The following is a 24,550-nucleotide window of genomic DNA, read 5'->3' as shown; positions in this document are numbered from 1 at the left end:
CATAATTACAGCTAAAGTACATGTTTTCTCCACCCAAAAAAAGAGAGAGCATTAGAGCATTACTAGTAGAGTCCTCAAACCCTCAAACCCCTAAAAATAACTGATTATTTTACAGTTTTCGTTGAAAAAAAGCCGTAGACTAGAACCACTTAACCCTTAAACCCTCAAATTTTTTTAAAGGTCCAACCCTCAAACCCTCTCCCAATCCTTAAAAGTAAGGGTTGGAGAGCAAAACCTACCCCAACCCTCATTTGGCGGTTATACTCGCGCGGGAGGGAAAAATTCTCCCAACTCCCGCGTCAACGCCCGCGACCGCCGCTGCTAGTCGCCCCTGTCGCCGGCGGCCGTCCCGTCGACCTCCCGCGCGCAACGACAACGTCGTTCATGGGGAATATTCCGTTATAAGGGTTGGATTTGAGGGTTCTAATCTTTGTCCGGACTTGAATTACTTATTTTGAGATTTGATTTGACCAAAAAAACATACCATCGAAATTGTACTTAAAAGCATACCATCGAAATTGTACTTAAAAGATCCTCAAAAAAAAAAGAAATTGTACTTAAAAAGACTTTTACAGTGGCGTAATTTGTATGACATATATCATTCTCACATATTATTGATCTTATTGATGACTCAAGTATAATTTCGAAATAATGTACGTATTACACCCTAACGGAAGAAGTGGATGAGGAGGATTCGATCACTAATTTGCGAGTGGAATACGTTGCGTAGCGTGCAGCACGAGCTTGCACTTCCTCCGCACGGTTATGCCGCACGCCTCGGACATGTCCAGCTCCTCCGGCCTCCCGCCGCCGGGGACCTCCCAGTCGAAGTGGTAGAGGAGGCCCGCGAGCACGAGCTCCATGTTGGCCAGGCCGAGCGCCATGCCGGGGCACATCCTCCTGCCGGCGCCGAAGGGGATGAACTCGAAGTCGCCGCCCTTGAAGTCCACGGCGGCGCTCTCGGCCTCGAACCTCTCCGGCTTGAACCGCTCGGCGTCCTCCCAGTATGCCCCGTCCCTGCCCAAGGCCCACGCGTTTACCAGCACCTTGGTCCCCTCGGGGACCTCGTACCCCATCACCTCGCACCGCTCCCGGCACCGCCGGGGCAGCAGGAACGGCACCGGCGCGTGCAGCCGCAGCGTCTCCCTGATCACCAGGCGGAGGTAGCCCAGCCTTCCCATGTCGCCCTCCGTCGGCGTGCGCTGGCCCTTGCATGCCTCCCGGACCTCGGCCTGCGCCTTGCGGAGGAGGCGCGGGTGTCTTACCAGCTCCGACACGACCCATTCGAGCGTCGTGGACGACGTCTCGCTCCCGGCCGCGAAGATCTCCAGGATGACGGTGGTGATGATCTCGGTGGTGAGGGCGCACTGCGCGCCGCCGTCCCTCTGCACCCTCAGGAGCACGCCGAGCAGGTCGTCCTCGCTGTCGCTGCCGTCGGCGCGGCCGGTGCGGTCGCGGATGATGTCGTTCAGGATGTCGCGCACGTGGCGGTTGCACCGCTCGGTCTCCCGGAGCCCGCGGCTGAGCCAGCGCGCCAGCGCCGACGACGGGAACAGGTCGGCCAGGTTGAAGCCGGCGGTCAGCTTCACCGACTCGTCGATCTCGCGCAGGAACTCGTCGCGCCGCGGGCACCGGCTGCCCACGGCCGACCGCACCACGACGTCGTTTATCATGCGCGACATCCCCTCGCCGATCTCGACGACGGCGCCGAAGCCGGCGTCGCCGGAGCGAGCGCACTCCTCGGAGACGGAGCGGAGCAGGCGCGCGGCCTCGTCCTCCCGGATGTGGCGGAAGGACTGGACGCGGCGCGCGCTGAGGAGCTCGAGGACGCACACCCGGCGGAGCTGGCGCCACAGGTCGCCGTAGGGGGAGAAGAGGATGTCGTGCCCGCCGCGGCTGAAGACGGCCAGCGTGGGCGTGAGGTGGCGGCTGGCGAAGGCGGCGTCGTGCGTCTTGAGGACCTCCCTGGCGGCCTCGGCGGAGGAGACGACCAGCGTGGGCACGGCGCCGAAGCGGAGCAGCATGACAGGGCCGTGCCTGCCGGCGAGCTCACGCAGCGCCCGGTGCGGCAGGTCGCCGTAGCGCGACAGCAGGACGTGGTGGAGGCTGCCGACGAGCGGCAGCTGCCGTGGCCCCGGCGGCAGCCGCTTCTTCCCTGGCGCCGGCGGGGTAGGGTGAACCTTCACGACGAGGTTGAATAGTAAGACGACTAGGGAGACCAGGAAACCGAGCAACGGCAGCGCCACAAGCTCCATTGTTTACCGGTGGCCGGTGTGGTGGCACGCTTACGAGCTAGGTTGTTGCATGATGAAACAAGTGTGTTTCGGCCAGGGCAAATTTATAGCAGCGTACGTGTGGGTGGATGGAAGAAGGAGGATAGCCGTAGTTTGGTCGTCGCCATTTCTAGCTCTATCTGCACGACAGCTCCACTTAGTCAGCTTCGGTCAGCCGTCGTTTGGTCGTCGCCGTCTCTCTACCTGGTAGTACTCCTTTCCGTTTCTCAGTCTTCTAGGTACATCAGAGAGGAGAATGGACGCTTGAACCTGCCACAGAATGGTCACCTTCGAGCTTGTGGTTGTACAATACAGAAAGGTAGTGCAAAAACTTGTGCAATATGTCGCAATGGCCGCCCATAGCTCGCTTCAAGCAAACTACTTTAGAGGTCTGTAATGTTGATCAGCGATGGAGCCGCGTCGAGCTCAGGTGAAGAGGTGATCTGTCTTCTTTTTCTTAATGGAGAGAGACATACGCTGGTTTTTTCATAAGATTATCCTATTTTTTTCAGTCTTATAATGTCGATGTTTACATGGCCTGTAACTGACTTTTTATTTTATTAATGAGACATGTATTATCATGCAAAAAAAGCTCGCTGAGAAGGCACCGTATTTCTGTTCACGTGTCGCACGTGGCGTGTCAATGTATCGTAGAGCCTGCTTGCAAGAGCAGGACATGCTGGCTGACAGTTGGGTCCCACCTATTAGTGAACAATACAAAGTAACAACTGACATGAAAAATGATAACCTATGAGGTATTTCCGCTGGCATGCTAGTATGACGCGGGCCCGCTTGCAACGGAGGGACAAGCTGGCTGACTGTTGGGTCACATACAAAGTAACAACTGTTATGGAAAATGTTAGCTTATAGGGTACTTTCGTTGGCGTGTTAGTGTGACGCAAGGCGCGCTTGTAGCGGCGGGACAAGCCGGCTCACCTGTCAGTGAACAGTACGGAGTAATAACTTATATGAAGAATGGTAGCCTACGGGGTATTTTCGTTGGCATGGCTGTGTGACACTGGGTCTACTTGTAGTGGCGGGATAAGCTGGCTAGCCATTGGGTCTCACTTGTCAGTGACAATACAAAGTAATAACTGATATGAAAAATTATACCTTATGGGGTATTTCTGTTGGCGTGCCATAGTGGCGTGGGACACGCTTGTAGCGGGAGGACATGTTAGCTGACCGTTGCATCCCACCTATAAGTGAACAATACAAAGTAATAACTCATATGAAAAATGTCAGACTATGAGGGTATTGGCTGACCATCGGGTCTCACTTGTCTGTGAACAAATACAAAGTAATAACTGAATAAAAATGATTGCCTATGGGGGTATTTCTGTTAGTATGTGCATGCGGCGTGCGAGTGTTGTGCGGTGCCCGCTTGCAGTGATGAGACAAGGTAGGTGACCGTTGGGTCTCACCTATCAGTGAACAATACAAAATAACAACTGATATAAAAAAATGGTTGCATATGAGGATCAAACCGGCGACCTCATACTATCCCGCCCGTCGTGCAAGCCACCCGACTAGATGATGATGATGATTTCTTATGACTAGATAGGAGAAGTAGACTATAAATCTTGTAACTGAATGAAACCAATGTGGTTACATCCAAGGTTTTTTGAAGTGATCATCCCATCAGTTGAGGACATGTGCGTGGGCAGCGGGCGTAAATGTGCTGCAAAGTGCAAACCATTTTTCACACATTAGTATTTTTTTTCTTTTTATAAACTTCTAAAGAAATATGTAAATTATATTCATTGCAATAGATAAAGTTAGAATATTCATGTGTTAGGAATAAAATATACATTCAAATAAAATGACATATTAAAAAACCATTTTATTTAAAAATATATTCAAATACTATTTAAAAACAATCATATCATTATAATATTTCTTACGAATTATTTAAAAAATTTATAAAAACATTTCACATATTTACTAAAAATATTAAAATAATTATAAAATAATTATAAATTTAAATAAATTTTCATATAGTTTTAAAAATGTCTACATTTTATGAAAATAATCATGTAGTAAATAAAGTGTTCATAATCTAATAAAATGTTTATTTTGTTTTGAAAAACCATAAGCTTAATAAAGTTCCTGAGTTTTTGAAAAATATATATTTTTAAGCCAAACTAAATTAAAATATGTATGCAAAAGTAACTACGAACCTAGTGTGCCCTAGAATACATATCATCAACTGAATATTATTTAAATTATACATACATTTATATAATTCACATATATTATTTATTTCCATTAATATTTTTTAAAACATACATGATTATTGTTTTTAAAATACACGAATATTTTCTACAAATTAAGGTATATGGACAGCGAGCGCACAATATTGCCCCCCAAAGCCAAATTTTTGCATCACTTTTCATTTCCTTTTCTATTGTTCACGAGGAACCAAACGGCCACAGAGAGCCTGTCCTGCCACTGTAAGTGCGCCACGCCACGCTAGCACACCATGTGTGCATGCAACGAAAATACAGTGCCATGTCGGCTTAGTTAACATTCACCAACAACGAGTGCACTGTATTGCACCCGAAAGCCAAGTTTTTGGACCAATTTTCGAATTCGACAACTGCAAGCATTAAAGTGATCATCTGTGGCAAGTTCAAGCACGAATATTGCATTTGCCTCTACATCTAATCATCTTGGGCTATGTATTTTTGCGATTTAACCGCCCCGATGCGGAAATACCACACAATAAATACGTGTGAGTATATATCAAAGCGTTAGAGGTATTCTGGGAGACCTCCTATTTCGCACATAACGCGTTGGAAAGACACCAAGTTTGCACCCCCTCCTATTTCTCTCTTTTTCTTTCTTAAAGTATGTTGGTATTACATCAAATGTGAAATGATCACATATTTAAATACTCACGATTTTGAAAAAAATGATCACATATTTAAATACTCACGATTTTGAAAAACCAATTTGGGGAATAAAAAATGTTCATCATTTTTAATAACATTAGATATTCAATTTTTAGGGATTTTTTTAAATGTTCACAAAATTTAAATTATTTTTCACAAACTTCAACTTTTTTCCCAAATCCATCGTTTCAAAAACTGTTCATGAATTGGAAAAATGTCCATGCATTTCAAAAAATGTTCCTTCAAAACACCATGTTCTTGCATTTTAAAAATTGCTCACAAATTAAAAAATCGCCAATTATAAAAATGTTCATAAGTTTAAATCCACTATTCACAATTTTAAAAAATGTTAAAAAATTGTTAAAAACAAAGTTTCACGTATTAAAATACTGTTCAAATTTTATGAAAATTATTGAAAATTGTAAAATATGTTCGAGAATTTGAATAAAGTGTTCATAATTTCAAAAATAATTCACTAATTAAAAAATGTTCATGATTTCAAAAATAGCTCACAAATTAACGAAAAAAATTCACAAATTTGTCAAAATCGATAGAAAATTTGAAATATATCCACAATTTTCAGAAAAAGTTCACAAATTCCAAAAATATTGATGAATTTGAAAGATTTTCGTGAAATGAAAAATAAGATGGAAAAAGGAAAATAGAAAATAAATGGAAAACAGAAAAAGAAACAAAGCAAATGAATTAAAGAAAAATAAATAAAGATGAAAAAAATGGAAGAAAAAGAAATAATGAAGAAAAACTAGTGGTAGAAGAAATGCGGAATGTGCTGGCCCAACAGAGGGCTAGGCGCGCGAGGGGGTACGCGCGAGGTCACTATTTAGCGACCTACGCGCCAAACAGGACTGGTCGTATTCTGGGTAGTAGTTGACTTACCTAGACTGAATGAAGATTATTGATGATCTTTTTCATACGTATAAGTGTCCATCCTTACAGTTACCAGCCATACTATATATCCTGGTTGAGCTTGCGGATACCTTGTTTGGCCTGCCGGAAATAGAGTGTGACCATCACGATCTAGTCCTTCATGAAGCTCCTCCGCTCATCGGCGATGCAACCAGGGAAGATGTCGGCCATGGCGAGCTCTCCTATGTATATATCGAACTCAATGAATTTAACAGTGGCATGCTTAGTGGCTGGTTGGAACTTGGAAGGAGAGTCAAGGAGACGCGGCGGCGCCCTCGAGTACGATATTGCAGTGCGGGCTAGCGGGTCAGGGAAGAGTACCAATCAATAATGACGGTCGTGCAAATAAGAGGGGCCCAGGTTGTGCGATGGCCTAATAAGAAATTCAACTTGACACCACACCTTAAATTTTTTAAAGATAATACCACACCTTAAATTTCATAGAAGAATTGATCCTTAAGATTTTTTTTAACCAACCTGTAGTTGGATGGTTAGGAGGACAATGGTATGCCCAGTTCATCAGGGTTCAACATTTGCCATTGGTGCTCGCATTTTTCTGAATTTATTTATTTCTTCCAGCGATGTCCGTCAATCTTAAGATGATGTGCTGACTCAGTATCTCAAAGGTACTCATACAAATAGGATGTGCATGCATTCATATAGATAAATATCTGCGTCTGTACTGTGTTAAAAAATATATGTTTTTCTACATAATTCCGGCATTGTGTTTGAGTCCAAATTGGATGAAAAGAACCCCACTAAGGAAAGCACAAGAGCTCCACGCGTCTTCTGCAGGCACCTACTCGTGTGGCAGCATGCCATGCGTGCAGAATTTTTGGGCATATGATCTTATAGTTGGTCACTACATGTGACTGACCATTGACAATCTAGGCGGCCAACCGGAATTCGTCCAGCACAAAAACAACAGCAGGGCCGCTCGAGGCTGGTCAGTACACTGTACATGTGCAACCCCTATGAACTTTTGTGATTAGAAAAAGATAGAAACACTCTACGCACGTTTTCCCCTTTCAATCGCTGACCAACTTCTCGCCACGGCCGCCGTCCCCATTAGTTACTTTTCTCTTACGTTTCACCATGTTTGCTTGAAGCATTTATAGTTGGACGCCCCAAACCCCTATACACTCGGCTTGGGTGGATGGTCCAGTCACTGAACAGTTAAAAATATGACTTGGACGAGTTTCTCATACCGGCCTTAAATGTTTGAGCTGACCGGCACCTGTGATGTTCAGCTTAAATCCGGGGCGAGTATGAGGAGGCTCGGGCGCGTCCGTCACGTCGGACCAGATATGCCGGACCCATCACATTTTGTACCAAAATGACCAAGTCTACCAAACCAACCGCCTTCCTTTCGCGCTCGTCCATCATTTTTCACGTCTGAGCCATCACCATCGTCCACCCTTCTCCCCATCCGTGCCGCCGGCCCCATCCGCCGCCCTAGATGTCATCCAGGGTGTCCCCAACCGCCGCCACGAATGTTACTTCGGCTTCGTCCCTGGGTCTCCCGTCCTTGGCTCTAGCCTGCAAGACGGAGAACGTCGCTTGGAGGGACCGCCGACGGAGGCAGCGCGAGAGGGAAACGACGTCGAAGGGAGTTCCGCTTGTGGACCTCCAGGAGGAAGTATCCCCTCTAGTGCGCTCGGCCCCCCCAAACCCCGTCCATCTGCCATTGACAAGGAAGGCACCGTTCGGCCCACCAGCGACAGAGGTTGATCCGACTGCCGATTGGGCAACTCCAGATGGTTTTCCGTCTACGCAGGCGCTAGGGAACAATGTGTGTCAGTCGCCGCAGTCCCAATGGGCGCGAACAAGCATGGGCAGTAGAGGCACCCGGCCTGCCCACATCCTGTTCGTCGAAATGACATAGCAGGACATGATGTATTTTATTGCTCGTTTTCGATCAATACCTTGCATTCTTATGTCGGACATGATCAATTAGTTGCATACACACTGAGTTTATTTCAATTCATGATAATTTTAGGACAATATCATGTCGGACATGATCAATCAAGAAACTGCCCAAATGGACTATGACTTGGCGGATCCAAATTGTCCAACATAAAACCCCAACCCCAACAAGAAAAGAAAGACAAAGGTAGCCAAGGCAAGAAGCATGACATTGACAACTTTTGAAGAAGCACGACAAAGGTTGGCCACAAGCATGGACCCTACATGTGGCATAGATCAAAAGGGCAATAAGTATTGGGGGAAAATCCACAAGCACTATCATGAACACAAGGAATATGCTGATTCACATCCCATCGCGACTACCCGCAGTGTGGCATCTCTCCAACATCGATGAGGGATCATTCAAGGGAAAGTGAACAAGAATGTCGACTACTACACATAGGTGATTGGCCGCCCTCAAAGTGGGATGGGAGTCTCAAAATATATGGCTCAAATATTTGATGACATACCATACTTATTTTATAGTAAAAGCAAATGGCCACCCAAAAAAGAGAATCAAACTAGAAACCCCACATAAAAAGAAAAACATTACTTAACATATCTGAAAAATGATAGATCTTCAAAATAACTTTCGTACCCTCATCATTAATTTATTATTATGAATAACCAGCAATCTAAGTTTTTCCTTCATAAACCAATTAAACATCAGATAAGAACTGTCTCAAGCGTGTAACCTTTGATTGCAATTTTTTTTGTTGGTAGCTTACCAAGTTGACTGATCAAGCATGTAATCTAAACTTTAATTATATGTAGTATGTACTAATCAAATGTCACGGACATTCACCACATATGGTTAAAATTATGGTGTTATTTTTGCCAATGGAACACTAGAATTATGCATTTCCAAATCCAAGCTAGTCAAATATAGTTTAATAAAATGGGATTAGAACGATATTATTTGTAATCATGTAATATGAATATTAGCACATTATAATTTAGTTTTCATACACTTTTGACACATTTAAGATGAAGCCCACACATTTGCGTGGGCTACATGGCTAGTTCCAATATTAGTACAATTAGATATAACCCTGTTATGATTGTCTTACTTCATTCTTTATTTTAATGCAATTTTTGATCAAGGGCCACCTGGCTAGTTCATAGAATAACATATTAAATATTAACACATAATACCGAAATTTTTATTGAAATAATGGAATATGTACTAATAGTACAGGTAACCATCCCCCCTCTCTTCCTCTGCTATTTGTATAGTTTGTAGTTCTTGTACAGAACCTCTTTTCGGTGTTCAGTTTTTAATAAAGGACTGCGGGGTTGTTGCTCTACAGTAAATATTCAAAAAGAAAAAAATAGTATAGGTAACCACAGTGTGCTAGAGAATATTGAGCCTCATGAGGCATCGAGGATGCATGTAGCTAAATTATAATTATTGTACATAAAATTAAATAATACTCCCCCTATAAACTAAAATAAGATGTTTTAGATCACCAGGGAGTAGATGATTAACACGTGCGCGGATCATTGTGCTAGTGAACAATGCACAAGTATCTTGTTGAAGATAAGGTGCGTAGTGGGACTCAGATATCTAGATAACTCAAAGGTTGCTTGGCATTTGGGTTTAAAGATACACTTTTGAATCTTTTACTCTATAATATCCTACTAAATGAAGTATGAATCCAAGGGCAATCCACGTCTGAGCCCAGGCTCATATGCACCCAAGTAAATTCCAAAAAAATAGTAAAAAAGCTAAATCTATTTTTGCAACGAAGATGCTCTAGTGCAAAATTTCATGGTGAATGAACATTCGAGGAGTCCTCAGCAGTAAAGACAAAATCAGTTCTGAACAGTTTTTTCTTTAAGTTTCTTTGAGACCTGAATTTTTTTTAGAGCTCCTCGAATTTCCATCACCATGAAATTTTGCACACAGCTAATGCATTAGAGCATCTCTGATGCCAAGAAAACCAGTTCTATTTGTTGAATTTACTGTGGACATCCAGGTGTAGATGCACTTGGACACCAAATCACCGCTCCCAGAATGCAAGACCTTTCTAGCAACGTGCATTCGGAGTTGGACCAATTCTAGTGTGGGTTTCCCGCTGGCGAGAAACAATGTGCCCTACTAGGTACTTTTCCAGAATATAAAACCCAGTCCGAACCCTCACGGCGCGTCGTCACTCATTAGCACTACTACCAGTCCAGCAAGCAGAAGCAAGAGGCAACGAGCATGAGCAGAATCGCGTCCTCACTCAACGTCGGCTTCGTCGCCGGCGTCCTCTTTGTGCTCCTCGTCTATTTCCTCGTCCAGCAGCAGGAGGCGATCAGCAGCCTCAGCGGTAAGGATGCATTCCTTTCATGCGTCTGCTTTATCTTGCTAATTACTGTGATTGTTAGTGTTATTACGTTAGTGTACCTGTGATTGTTAGAGATGCTGTGATCTATCGATCACCACTATGGATCGAACTAGCAAAAGACAGACCATGAGACGCGTGTGTGTGTGTGTGTGTGTGTGTGTGTGTGGATCCTTGTCCTTTTAGTGACCAATTTGGCTATCTTCACTACTTCCATCCCGAATTATTTGTCTTGGATTTCTCTAGATACGGATGTATCAGACAAATACTATCTATCAACAATTATGTTCATGTTTCTACTTTGAGTAGTACTCCCTCCGTTCCTAAATACTTGTCTTTCTAGGCATTTCAAGAAGTGACTACATACGTAGCAAAATGAGTGAATCTACATTCTAAAATATGTCTACATACATGCGTATGTAGTAGTCATTTGAAATGTCTAGAAAGACAAATATTTAGGAACGGAGGGAGTACATAACATAGGCTGACTGACGGCAACACTTATTTTTTGTCGCTTAATATGCACGCAGTTGCCACTACGGCGGCAGTATCACAATGGATGACGGATAAACAGCTGATCAAGGCCCCTGGTGAAATACAACAGATTAAAGCTCCTGGTGAAATACGTGAGCATTTCTACCTATATATCTTTGTTGCCTATCTCTGGTCTCTCTAAACTGAAGATCAAGTCTTGCTTGTTGCTTAATCTACAGTTGTCGCTTCTGATGTGCATCGGATCGCGGACAAACAGCCGATTCAAGATCCAGGTGAGAGCTAGCACTCCTGTTGTTTTGATCAAATTTGCATCCATGCTCTCTTAGTTTGGGTATCCAAGGAAATCATGAAATGGGAAAAAGGAAAATTAAATGGAAAATATTTTTGTTTTGAGGACTTCCCTTTCCCCCCACAAAATAACTAAATAAAATCTCTGCCTCTATTGTCGGCCGTGAGATGCACTACTAAGAGCATGATTAATAGTATAATCAACATCCGGCTATATGAAGTTGCCACATCCCTAGAGTCAATTTAATAGTCTGCTAGTACAATAGTTAGTCATATTAGTATATTATACCATTAATACATGACCCATCTTTTGTCTCACAAGTATGTTGGAGCTCGTGCTACAGCCGGTTACAAGCTTACAGCCCCGCTTTTTTTCTCTCTCCTCTAACTAAGCACAAATATTATATCTAAATCCTTATGGCATGCTTACGTCACCTTATTATACTTGCTCTAAGTGGGTTGTAGAATCGTGACAGTAATTATGGGAGTTGACTTAAGCTTTAAATGTCTGACAGATCGGACCGAGAATCACGATGTAACTGCGAATCAGTGAAGTCAATATCAGATCTAGCTAGCAAATATTGAATTAACCGATGGACGCTTGGCAGAAGCTCATGAAAGCACTCCAAAAGATAGGCATTATGGGATCAAAGGTCAATGCATGGGAAAGAACGAACAGTGTAAATCGATGTACTACTAAACTAATCTCATCTGATCTTGATCATGGCTAAATTAATACACACAGGCATGTGTTGCCTAGCCAGTGAATTAATACGTGAGCACTTCTACCAATCTGTGTTGCTTTGTGCATGCCAACAACCCTGCTTATTTCCATTATGTGTACTCCTACCACACAGGAGTAGTCTATAAACTGAAGATCATACTCTTGCTTGTTGCTTAACCTACAGATGTCGCTTCTGACGTGCAGCCGATCTCGGACAAAGAGCCGATTCATGATTCAGGTGAGCAGATCACTCTTGTTCTTTGTATTGATCAAATTTGAACATGCTCTGCTAGTTCGAATATCCAAGGAAATAGTAAAATGGAAAATCATTTGTTTTGAGCGTAGGGCCGACCGGAGAAATGTTTTTTTATCAAGATCTGGTGTTAATTACTGTGTTGACATAAAAGTAAGATAGACGTAAAAGTTTGACAGATCTGAGTACCAAACCACGACTTGAGTGTCAATTAGGCAACTGATCTAGCTATCCAATATTGATTTAACCCATGAACGCTTGCCCCATGCTCATAAAAGACAAATGTGCATTATGGGATCTAGGTCAATGCATAGGAAAGAGCAAACACTGTAAACGGTGTCTCGGATGCAAACTTAACTTGCGGAGTCTGATGGCAAAGGGCAAATAATACACATACTCACTCGTAGGTGTGAAGTCTGATGCAACGGGAAAAATATACTATACTACGAATGTGGTAAAAACGGTATACATATTACAACCGGACAAAGATTACAAACTATCTATAGACGTTGTGTTAGAAGATGAAATGAATACGAGAGAGAAAAGATTTTGATTAGCCAAGCCTCAATTAAAATGAACTAACAATACTTTTTATCTCTGTTAAAATAGATATCTTCTTCTCGGTAGAATTGCTAGCCCGTGCAGGAAGCACTGGTTGGACCGTGTCTTTTGACGATGAGGATAGGTGTTAGCTAGCCTAGAACTTAGAGCTAACTTTATTACTAGTATGGCCAGATTATGCCGATGAATGAAGCTTGTTTAACCATCGTAAAATGTCCCCTTTCTTTGGCGTGTGCTACAGAGAAAGGCGAGGTGGTGTGTACCACGGAGAGCGAGACCCTCGGTCACTCTGAAACTTGCGAAGTCGACGGCGACGTCCGCACCAACGGCACTGCCTTGTCGGTGACCCTCGTCCCGGCGAGCTGGAAGGAGCGCCGCGAGTGGATGATCTCACCATACTCGAAAGCGGAGATCATCGTCAAGAACGTCACCGTGACGCAGCTGCAGGACCGGGCCACCGCCCCGCCGTGCACGGTGACCCACAGCATGCCGGCCGTCCTGTTCGCAATCGCCGGGCACGCGGGCAACTACTGGCATGACTACACCGACATTCTGGTGCCACTCTTCGTCGCGTCGCGGCGGTACCGCGGCGAGGTCACGTTCCTGATCAGCAACATCCAGTATAGGCCGGAGTGGCTGGTCAAGTACAAGACCTTGTTGCGGGGGCTGTCCAAGCACGCGTGGGTGGACATGGAGGGCGACACGGAGGTGCGGTGCTTCCCGCACGTCACGGTGGGGCTCCGCGTCGACAAGGAGCTGACGATCGTCCCCGAGGTGGTGCCGGGGGGCCCCCTCTCCATGGCGGACTTCACCCGATTCCTGCGCGAGACCTACGGTCTCCCACGCGGCGCGGCGGTCAGCCTGACCCGTGAGCCGGACAAGAAGCCGCGGCTGCTGCTGATCCACCGGGGGCACTACCGCCTGTTCTTGAACGAGCCGGAGATAGCGCAAGCGGCGGAGGCGGCGGGGTTCGAGACGGTGATGATGGAGCTGCGGGCCAACGCGTCCGAGGCGGAGCAGGCGCGGGTGGTGAACTCGTTCGACGTGCTGCTGGGCATGCACGGAGCCGGGCTGACGAACGCGTTGCACCTGCCGCCGGGCGGCGTGGTGATCCAGGTGGTGCCGTACGGGAACATAGAGGTCCTGGCGAGGGCGGAGTTCAGCGAGCCCGTGACGGACATGGGGCTCAAGTACCTGGATTACAGCGTGAGCGTGGAGGAGAGCTCGCTGCTGGAGACGTTGGGGCCGGAGCACCCGGCGATCAAGGACCCCGAATCCATCCACCGCAGCGGCTGGACCAACATGTTTGAGTTCTACCTTGCTAAGCAGAACGTCCGCATCAACACCACCCGCTTCGCGCCAACCCTGGCGCAAGCGTTCGACCACCTACGCCAACAGTAAGGGGGCAGAGAGAAGAATGTTCTTCCTTTGTGTTAGAAAATACGCGAATATATCATTGTAGAAAGAAAATGAAAGAGACGATATTTGTTAATGAGGTTCACCATCACTAACACTCTTTCCCATGTACTGAATCGACATAGTAAGATCGGTGTCAAGTCGGCCGAGGTCATCAGACACATGTCGGCCAGCACCACGGCCGGACCAGACACCCCTTGCCATGGACACTCGGACCGTCTCCTTCTTGATATGGTCTCTAGCCTACCGGGTTTGTCTAGTCTATTTTGGTTACTTTATGATGCATTTATATAATAGGCTTAGGTTATATGTGTTCGACTCAAGCATCAAAACCCTCCGCGTACTTCAAATCTAGCCCTATGCACACTAGAGAATCACGTCTTGTCTCTCATTACACAATGTAGCATACTTTACAGACCAGTTTTGTGAAATACGATAGCGTAAAAAGGTTACTGTTTTTAAATTACCGATTGAGATACCTTGAGGCCAAAATAAAAAAAAAATCTGATCCTTTTGCACACTTATAGCTAGAGAATTGACTGGGTGCTTGCTGCCTTTTTCATTTCCATTCAATCTGAACTCCCTATTCTTGCTGCTAGCATGCCCTAAGGCTGAAGATTATTCAAAGGATCCTATTCTAGGTGTCATGATGCCCACATAATTTTGTTCACAAAGCACTGCAATTTTAACGTAGGTTGGTTGATCTTGCATGTCCGGTACATATTGATCTTCACTCATGTATCCATGCACCCTTTTGATTGGGTTGGTCATTCAAACAAAGCAATCTAGGACTAGGAGTGGGATAGCTGAATTTTATTAGATGATTGAGCGCAAGCATTGTTGCCTGGATACTACGTACTGGACGCATAACATATTCTTTTTTTATGTTAATCATAACTAAATATTGCTTCTGCGGAATAACGAGAACAATCTGCATAATTTCTTACTTCGATCATGAGGTACATTATGATGGACAAAAGCAAAGCGCTTTCTAATCTTAGTGAAGGCGTTGTATAATGTTGAGCCAAATTCATAACAAGGACACATGCTTAAACTTTTGTCTTGTAGTGGGTGAAGCAGTGTGCATACAAGTATTATCGATGTGCTGACCACTACTGCAGGATTGCCTAGCAGTGGCGGGTGGGAAAGCCCAACAGTGGTGGGCAAGGCTCTCAGGGTCGCCCATCACTGACCTCCCGCCACTGCTATCATGGCATCAGTGGTGGGCGGGCGCATTTTAGTGGCGGGCGAAAATATTGCCTGCCACAAATATTCTCTCTGCCCGCCACTGTTGTTCGTAGCAGTAGTTGCAGGCACTCTTGACACCAGCTATTGGTAGTGGTCTAGGCCTATAGAAGAATTTGTGACGCGGTTACGGTATTTTTGCATTTAATCATCACACACAATACAAATACAGAATGTTGTTTCAGCATTCAAACAATCATGCACACACATGCATACATTACATTATTACAAGTGGCCACAATAAATAAGAGTAATAGTGAAGCAAGGCAGTGAGTATAAGAAGTGCGGGGAAACAAACATGCGTGTCTGAACACATAATCAATAGTTTCTGAAGCTGTTCTGAAAAATTGTCTCGACTTGGCTAGTCGCTGGCAATCGATGACCGAAATGTGTCTTTGACTCGGTGAAGTCGTTCTTCATCTGACTTTGGCTGGCAGTGGAACTTCCCATGCTCATTTACAACCTCCTTGTTGATAATTTTGGCCAACACCTTTTGGATGAGCTCAGGCTCACTTAATAATTCCCCTATGTCAATATCCTCCATCTTCTAATACCACTTGATGATCCGACTATGATTTCACAAATATTGACTTCTTTTTTTTAAAAAGTCGTTCATGATGGCCATGACAAAGTAGCCAGACATATGGGAGGTTTTGACATTTGGTTCTTGATAGCAACAAGCGCTAGTGATGAACATGAATTCTGAATACTGTGTTGCCTTATTGTTGAAGTTCTTACACTTGCGTAGAGCATCATTTAGAACCTCCTTCAATTTTGTCCATTGCTTCTGAGGGTATCCCTTCGAATCGAAGAAATAAGCCAAGCCCTGCGTCGGCAATAGTGCGACTATGATCTAATGTCGGTCATTGCACAATAAAACAAAGAAATTAGCATGGATGAGATCAAACTAGAAGGTCAACTATATATGTTTCCTACTAAATGAGTGAACATTAACAACTTGTTGCAGTATGGCAAAAGAAAGGTGTCCTTTTTCGGATGAGTCGTAATCATGCACAAGAACAGGTAGTCATAGATGAGCTCCTGGCTAATTTCGGATTCCAGGTTGTGGCAGTGCATGTAAAAAGATCATGTAAAGACACTTTACTATGCCTGAGTAGGGGATCCGAAAGCTCGATGAAGTGCCCAAAGCCTCATTAACTCCGGGGAGAGTGCACTCACATAGAAGATATTTGCATGGATCACCTCATTAAATGGTAGATCAATTATATTAGCTAAAAACTGAACGACAAGATTATAACCTTGTACAACCTTGGCCCTGTAACCTTGTTGACCTTCTTTTGATCTATGTACCACGTCGTCGTGTAGAACATTAAAATTAGTCGAGAGGGTCATCAACGTAGAGTCTGATAGCGACGGTTCGCCGAGCTTATACTGATCCCATTTATGTCCTTCAGGGAAGACAACTGGCACAAGTGGCTTCTTTGCGGATGGTCCGCAATCGGTGCGTAGATCCTTCTTCGCTGATTGCGGAATATCCTGGGCTATGTCTCCGGTGTCGACAAAGTTGAAAAGGGGGGCAAGGTTCGCGAAGACGGGATCGCCGTCAGTACCAGAGAATCCGTGTGGACTAATCTTCTCTATATCACCGAGTGTCCACTTAAGCAGGTGGCCCCATGTCACTTGTTCTATCACAATGATGCCTTCTTCAGGGGGTGAGGCAATGAACATAATTCAAAGCCCGACATTACGTTCTGCACCAGCACCCTCGTCATGTCCAGTGGTAGGACGACCACGTACATAATTCTAGTACCATCTGTAAACGGAATTATTTGCCCCTTGGGAACCTTCATCGGCATGCCGTTCACTTTGGCTAGAAACCAACATGAAACTTCTTGTGATGCTCGTGGTTGTTGGGTGCTACAATACAGATGATGTTGGGTAGGACTCGGCGTGCCTTGCAGAAATATTTCAGCTAACTTCTTTTGAATTGCTGCAGCTACTTTCTCATCTACTTTGGCGTCGATCTTGTCATCAACCCTATTTTCCTTCTATATTTTTTAACTCTTTGGTCTAGGGATAGGCCTAGTCCCACAACATCCTACCCGCTCCCGACACACGCCCAGTCTTAGGCTTCTTGTTAACCCGAAAGCCCTCGTTCACAACCTGTGTAAGATGGTCTTCATACCTATAGCCGTTTGAAGATTCTTCAGGACCGGGTCCAAATTCCTCCTTCATTTTGCTCTACAAAAAATACATAAGTTGTGGTAAATTATTAGTATGGTAATAATTGTAGCAGCTACTAAATTATTAGTATTTAGTGACGTTACTAGGTTCTCCTCCGTCGAGCGAAGTTGCAGCATCGGGAGGACCAACTCATTAGTATCTAGGTCTCAAACTGCACGGGCCCTGAGGAGACGGAAGTAACGCGGATGATCTTGATGTTCCAAGAATGGGGGTGGTTTACCCACAACTTCAAACTTCACGCCTCCTTCTCCCACTTGGGTATTGCATCTTTGTAACCACCAGTGCCCAGAAGGTGATCACCTGGCAACTGTTTCCATAAATTACGGAAATGATCGTTGACCTCCTTGCTCGACTCGCTTTCTAATGATTCATGAAACTTGGACCATTCATTGAGATCCATATTGGGATTGAGCCCCTTAACGGTCTCGAAGTTCTTACCCAGGAGATTGCAACGAGCACTGCTCTTCTAGCACCTAAACATCCTCGGCCATTTCGAGAGGGCATACTCTTCAGGCTTTTTTTAGAGTCAGGTGAAAATGCATAGCTCCGGTGTAACACTTTGAGTAGCTTCTGTTTTTCTCCGCTGAAATCCTTGCAACCGACCGGTACGTTATTTCGCATGATGCAACCTAGCATTTTGCTATATGTCTTTGCAGTGGCATCTGGGGAGACGGGCTATATATCCCATTGACAAAGTAGGGGGCAAGACACGTATTTGTATTGTTGCCATTAAGGATAAAACCACAGAGTTTATTCATATTGCATGGGTTTACTTTGTCTACATCATGTCATCTTACTTAAGACGTTACTCTCTGTTTTATGCTTAATATCCTAGATGCATGCTGGATAGTGGTTGATGAGTGGAGTAATAGTAGTAGATGCAGGCAGGAGTCGGTCTACATGTCTCGGATGTGATGCCTATATACATGATCAATGCCTTGAAATATCGTCATAACTATGCACATTTCTATCAATTGCCCAGCAGTAATTTGTTCAACCACCGTATGCTATGTGCTCGAGAGAGAAGCCTCTAGTGAAAACTATGCCCCCCGGGTCCACTTTTATCATATATAAAATACACAAAAATATCTTGCTGCAATTTTATTTATTTTATTTTATTTTGCAATTTATCTTATTACGTATCACTACGAGGTTTAATCCTTGTGAGTAACCTTTGAGGGGATTGACAACCCCCTTGTTTGCATTGGGTGCAAGTATTTGCTTTTGTGCGTGCAAGTGCTGCTAACGAGGTTCTGTGTGGTTCTCCTGCTGGAGTGATAACCTTGGTTCTTTTTTTTGCGGGGGATAACCTTGGTTGTTAACTGAGGGAAATACTTATCTCTATTGTATTGCATCATCCTCTTCTCCTTGGGGAAATCCCAACACAGCTCACAAGTAGCATTGCCAAAGAGGGAGGAGGCAACTCGTATTGAGCGGTTCCGACCGATATGTTTGCTTAATGTGAGCTTCAATTTTTTTTACTAAAGTTGGTATGAATCGGCTGACGGGGATTGCACATAGTGTGGTACAACCAACTCAGACGACTTTCATGTCGGGCGGCAAATCTTTCATAAACTATCAGTGGCGGGCGGTAGCAGATGCCCGCCACTTCTAACGATAATAGCTGTGGCGGGCGCAATATGTGCCCGCCACTGGTATTTTTTGGCCTCGCCGAAAATCTGTCCAAAACTTACCGGTAGTAAAGGAAATAGTCAGTGGCGTGCCATATCTTGTGCCAACCACTAGTATTTTTTCTGTCATTTTCCAGTAACATTAGCATTTTAGTATTTTATGTTTAGTCTTACGGGCCAATTTTTTTCTACATTAAAGGTACACCATTTAAACTTTAATGTAAGATTTTGGCACATTTTAATGTTAATTAACTATTTTTAGGACATTAAATAGGTTTCTAGGTATTTAATGGACATAAATCCACTTAAAGACTTAAATATAGCAGACAGACCCGAAACGATGCCAAATTTTGGCATGTCACATGTAATTGTGTATGTTGAGAATGTTTGAACCCTACCCGAGGAAGGAGCGGTCGCTTCACATGCAAATTGGTTTATTTCAAATGCCTAGAAATGCATTTAATGGCTTAAATATATGAAACGGACTCTAGAAAATGCCAAATTTCGACACGATACATGTAATGTTGTTTACTGAGCGTGGCAAAAGTTTCAAGACCAAAGTGTAAAGAAGTGGTCGATTCACATGGAAACCTAGCCCATTCCATCTCGAAACCTAGTTCTTTCTTAGAGATTGTCGTCTGGTTTGTAAGCAGTCTGCGTGAACACTTTTGCGAGACATACTCAAATTTCTACCATAGACTCTAGGGGTCATATCATGGGACCATGCCAAATTTCATGATTTTCGGACTTCGATTGAATTTTTTAGAATTAAAATGCCAATAATCATCAAGTTGGAGCCTGAGTCTTACTCACTTGTTGTCCATGACTCTTCCTTAAATCAGGCTTAAACACTCTTACCGCTTAGTAAAAAAACATAGCAGTGGCGGGTGCACTGGCTCGCCTGCCACTAGGTAATACCGAGTGGAGACCACAATCTAGAGCCCGCCACAGGTACCTTCGTGACCCGGCATGGACAAAATGGTTCCTTCTGATTGGTCGAAGTGACCATCCCACGGATTGATGATGTGGATTGCATATGCACGTCCACACCCATATGTGCTTTCTTCGATTGGTGGAGATGACAGGAGCCACAGGCTTACCGGCCACAACTGCGTCTCTCCCTCGATCTCTCTCTCACTCTGAAGCTGTGATCCCCTTTTCGCCTTCGTGTTCACTTCCGATCCCTACCAGCTCCGGCTATCTCCCCCGGTGGCAAGCAAGCTCCAACACCACCGAGTTCTCATCCCTCTTCCTCACCAAATGAGTCTGCCCATTGTCTCTTTGTGTTGTCTCTTCTAACACTACCGCCTCTGTACATTCAGATGAGATGGTGCTCCGGTCCATGCCATATGATTCTCCGATGGCAGCACCGAGCAAGATGTGGTGAAGGTGGATGATGACCCACAAGTATAGGGGATCTATCGTAGTCCTTTCGATAAGTAAGAGTGTCAAACCCAACGAGGAACAGAAGGAAATGACAAGCGGTTTTCAGTAAGGTATTCTCTGCAAGCACTGAAATTATCGGTAACAGATAGTTTTGTGAAAATTTGTAACGGGTAACAAGTAACAAAAGTAAATAAGGTGCAACAAGATGTCCCAATCCCTTCTATAGCAAAGGACAAGCCTGGACAAACTCTTATATAAAGGAAAGCGCTCCCGAGGACACATGGGAATTATCGTCAAGCTAGTTTTCATCACGTTCATATGATTCGTGTTCGGTACTTTGATAATTTGATATGTGGGTGGACCGGTGCTTGGGTACTGCTCTTCCTTGGACAAGCATCCCACTTATGATTAACCCCTCTTGCAAGCATCCACAACTACAAAAGAAGTATTAAGGTAAACCTAACCATAGCCTGAAACATATGGATCCAAATCAGCCCCTTACGAAGCAATGCATAAACTAGGGTTTAAGCTTCTGTCACTCTAGCAACCCATCATCTACTTATTACTTCCCAATGCCTTCCTCTAGGTCCAAACAATGGTGAAGTGTCATGTAGTCGATGTTCACATGACACCACTAGAGGAAAGACAACATACATCTCATCAAAATATCAAACGAATACCAAATTCACATGACTACTTATAGCAAGACTTCTCCCATGTCCTCAGGAACAAACGTAACTACTCATAAATCATATTCATGTCCATAATCAGAGGGGTATTAATATGCATAAAGGATCTGAACATATGATCTTCCACCAAATAAACCAACTAGCATCAACTACAAGGAGTAATCAACACTACTAGCAACCCACAGGTACCAATCTGAGGTTTTGGGACAAAGATTTGATACAAGGGATGAACTAGGGTTTGAGAGGAGATGGTGCTGGCAAAGATGTTGATGGAGATTGACCCCCTCCCGCTGAGAGGATCGATGGTGATGACTATGGTGATGATTTCCCCCTCTCGGAGGGATGTTTCCCCGGCAGAACGGCTCCACCGGAGCCCTAGATTGGTTCCGCCTCGTGGTGGCGGAGTTTCATCCCGAAAGCTTGCTTATGATTTTTTCTCGGACGAAAGACTTCATATAGCAGAAGATGGGCACCGGAGGCCTGCTAGGGGGCCCATGAGACAGGGGGTGCGCCCCCACCCTCGTGGCCAGGGTGTGGGCCCCCTCTAGTTAATTCTTTCGCCGGTATTTTTTTATATATTCCAAAACGTGCTCTCGTGAAGTTTCAAGACCTTTGGAGTTGTGCTGAATGGTTCTCTAATATTTGCTCCTTTTCCAGTCCAGAATTCCAGCTCCGTCATTCTCCCTCTTCATGTAAACCTTGTAAAATAAGAGAGAAAAGGCGTAAGTATTGTGACATAATGTGTAGTAACAACACATAATGCAATACATATCGATATAAAAGCATGATGCAAAATGGACGTATCAACTTCCCCAAGCTTAGACCTCGATTGTCCTCAAGCGGAAGCCGATATCGAAAAATATGTCCACATGTTTAGAGATAGAGGTGTCGATAAAATAAAATACGGACATGAGGGCATCATGATCATTCTTATAACAACATATATATATTGTCATATGATTTCTTATGCTAAAGTAACAATTCATTCACAATTTCAAGTATGAAACAGAAACTTCATTGAAAACTAACAAACTATAATCTCAGTCATTGAAGCAATTGCAATTTATCATAACATCAGAAAGAGTCAATATAAGAGCTTTTCAGCAAATCCACATAGTCAACTATCATTTAGTCTTTTACAATTGCTAATACTCATGCAATATTTATGGGTATGAAGTTTTGATCGGACACAGAGAAAGATAAGGGCTTATAGTTCTGCCTTCCAACATTTTACCTCAAGGGTAATGTGAACAATAATAGTTCATGAAAACTCACATCCAATTAGCTATATATATCAGGATCTTTCCAACACATTGTGCTTGCCAACGGATAAAATGTAAAAAGGAAAGGTGAAGATCACCATGACTCTTGTATGAAGTATAAGACAAGAATAAAAGATAAGCCCTTCGCAGAGCGAAGCAGAGGTTGTCCTATGCTTTTATGGTTGGATGCACGAAATCTTAATGCAAAAGAACGTCACTTTATATTGCCACTTGTGATATGGACCGTTATTATGCAGTCCGTCGCTTTTATTTCTTCCACATCACAAGATCGTATACAACTTATTTTCTCCACACTAATAAATCATACATATTTAGAGAGCAATTTTTATTGCATGCAACAATGACAACTTACTTGAAGGATCTTACTCAATCCATAGGTACGTATGGTGGACTCTCATGGCAAAACTAGGTTTAAGGATGTTTGGAAGCACAAGTAGTATCTCTACTTGGTGCAAAGAATTTGGCTAGCATGAGGGGGAAAGGCAAGCTCAACATGTTGGATGATCCATGACAATATACTTTATTTCAGATATAAGAAAATGCTACCTCTTGAGCACTGCGTTGGTTTTCCCTTGAAGAGGAAAGGGTGGTGCAGTAAAGCAGCCACTAGTAGAAAAAGGGTCAAATGTGAAGCACGTTAGTGCCGGTTTGAATTTGAGCCGGCACTACTGTGTGCATTAGTGCCGGTTCCAACGGCTAGCTGGCCGCTCTCATTAGTACCGGTTCGTGGCGAACCTTTACTACCGGTTCGTGCCACGAACCGGTACTAAAGTGAGTGGTGGCAGGATGTTGTCAGTCCGGGGCCCCTCCAGCACCTTTAGTACCGGGTCGTATCACGAACCGGTACTAAAGGTCGTCCTACATAGACCCTTCGTCCACCTGAGCTCACTCTGTTCTTCCCCTTTCCCCTCTCCTCTCTGTTCTTTTCCCTCTTCCTCTCAAGCTCATCACACATTTTGCCCAAAATTTGTCAAGATTTGAAGGCCCCCATCCATTCAAATGATCACAAAGGTTAGCAACTTTGTCCTTTCATCTCTCATTGCTAGATTAGCTCGTGCAATGCTTTATATAGTGATTGATTTTTGAGTTTAGTAATTTGAGAGGAATTATATATATGTGCTAGTATTTGATTTATATGCAATTTGAGGTAAAAAATAACACTTAGTTTGCATATGTAGGTGTGGTTTACTTAGTACCTTCTAAATCTCCATCGTAACCACCGTCGATCGCTCGCAACGTCCCGTCGCCGGCACCACCTTGTGGTGAGCTTCTTGTTCATGAAGTTTTATATAAAAAATTGATGTTTGTGTGATTTGGATATATAGTTACTCGTATAATTATCTTACCCATACGTTGTTTGTTATACATAGTGCCATGGTTTTGATATCCGTCCCCGTCGGCCCTCGTCCGGGTTATGATTCGGATGTGGTATATTCTGTTTTAAAACTATTCATTGCATTTCGTATTTATGACAAATTATGCCCATCAAGTTGACATAGATATTTGTATGTAGGAGGTAGTTGAACCAGAAATTCCAACCGACCCTATTGTCGAGAGGTTAAATTTAGTTGAAAGAGAAAACGAGGATTTGAAGGAAAAATTGAAAAGAATTGAGGGGGAGAAGATGGAATTGGAGTTGCATGTTGCCGATGTCGTCGATGATCACAAGATTAAGATGGAGAAAATGTGCTTGAAGATTAGAAAGATTAGAAAATATGCCATTCATAGTGAGGCTTGGTATCATTATGCTGTTGGATCAATTGTTACCTTAGTTGCGATCTTGATCGCATTTGTTGTTGCATTTAAATTCTTTAGCTAGAGAGTTATTTGTTTGTTGCATTTAAGTGTTGTATGATCTTTATGTATGAACTTTATGTATTGTATTAATTTGGTGTTTTCGGTGCTGTGTATTGAAGATGAGCTGGCAATGGATGTATGATGACCGATGCTGTCCCGAGTTCATTAATGGCGTGCGTACTTTTCTG

At 43.9% G+C, this 24,550-nt stretch overlaps 1 protein-coding gene and 1 pseudogene across 2 annotated transcripts; one reads left to right on the top strand and one right to left on the bottom strand.

Annotated features, from left to right (window-relative positions):
- Window positions 1-580: 580 nt before the first annotated feature.
- Window positions 581-2,422, bottom strand: LOC125515196 (dolabradiene monooxygenase pseudogene; annotated as a pseudogene).
- A 7,763-nt stretch (window positions 2,423-10,185) lies between these two features.
- LOC125514963 (alpha-1,3-arabinosyltransferase XAT3) lies at window positions 10,186-14,202 on the top strand. Of its 2 annotated transcripts, XM_048680352.2 has the most exons (5): window positions 10,186-10,374; window positions 10,920-11,015; window positions 11,103-11,156; window positions 12,081-12,134; window positions 12,952-14,202. In XM_048680352.2, the coding sequence occupies exons 1-5, from the start codon at window positions 10,266-10,268 to the stop codon at window positions 14,109-14,111; spliced, it is 1,473 nt and encodes a 490-aa protein (XP_048536309.1). In that variant the 5' UTR covers window positions 10,186-10,265; the 3' UTR covers window positions 14,112-14,202. The 2 variants fall into 2 exon arrangements, with proteins under 2 accessions (XP_048536309.1, XP_048536310.1); XM_048680353.2 differs by lacking the exons at window positions 10,186-10,374; window positions 10,920-11,015; window positions 11,103-11,156 and adding an exon at window positions 11,722-11,947.
- The last annotated feature ends 10,348 nt before the right edge of the window (window positions 14,203-24,550 follow it).

Source organism: Triticum urartu, chromosome 6A (assembly GCF_056163025.1).
Source record: "Triticum urartu cultivar PI428250 chromosome 6A, HENAU_Tu73, whole genome shotgun sequence".
NCBI lineage: Eukaryota > Viridiplantae > Streptophyta > Magnoliopsida > Poales > Poaceae > Triticum > Triticum urartu.
The sequence above is the reverse complement of the archived record's forward strand: the minus strand, read 5'-3'. Positions and strand labels throughout refer to the sequence as shown.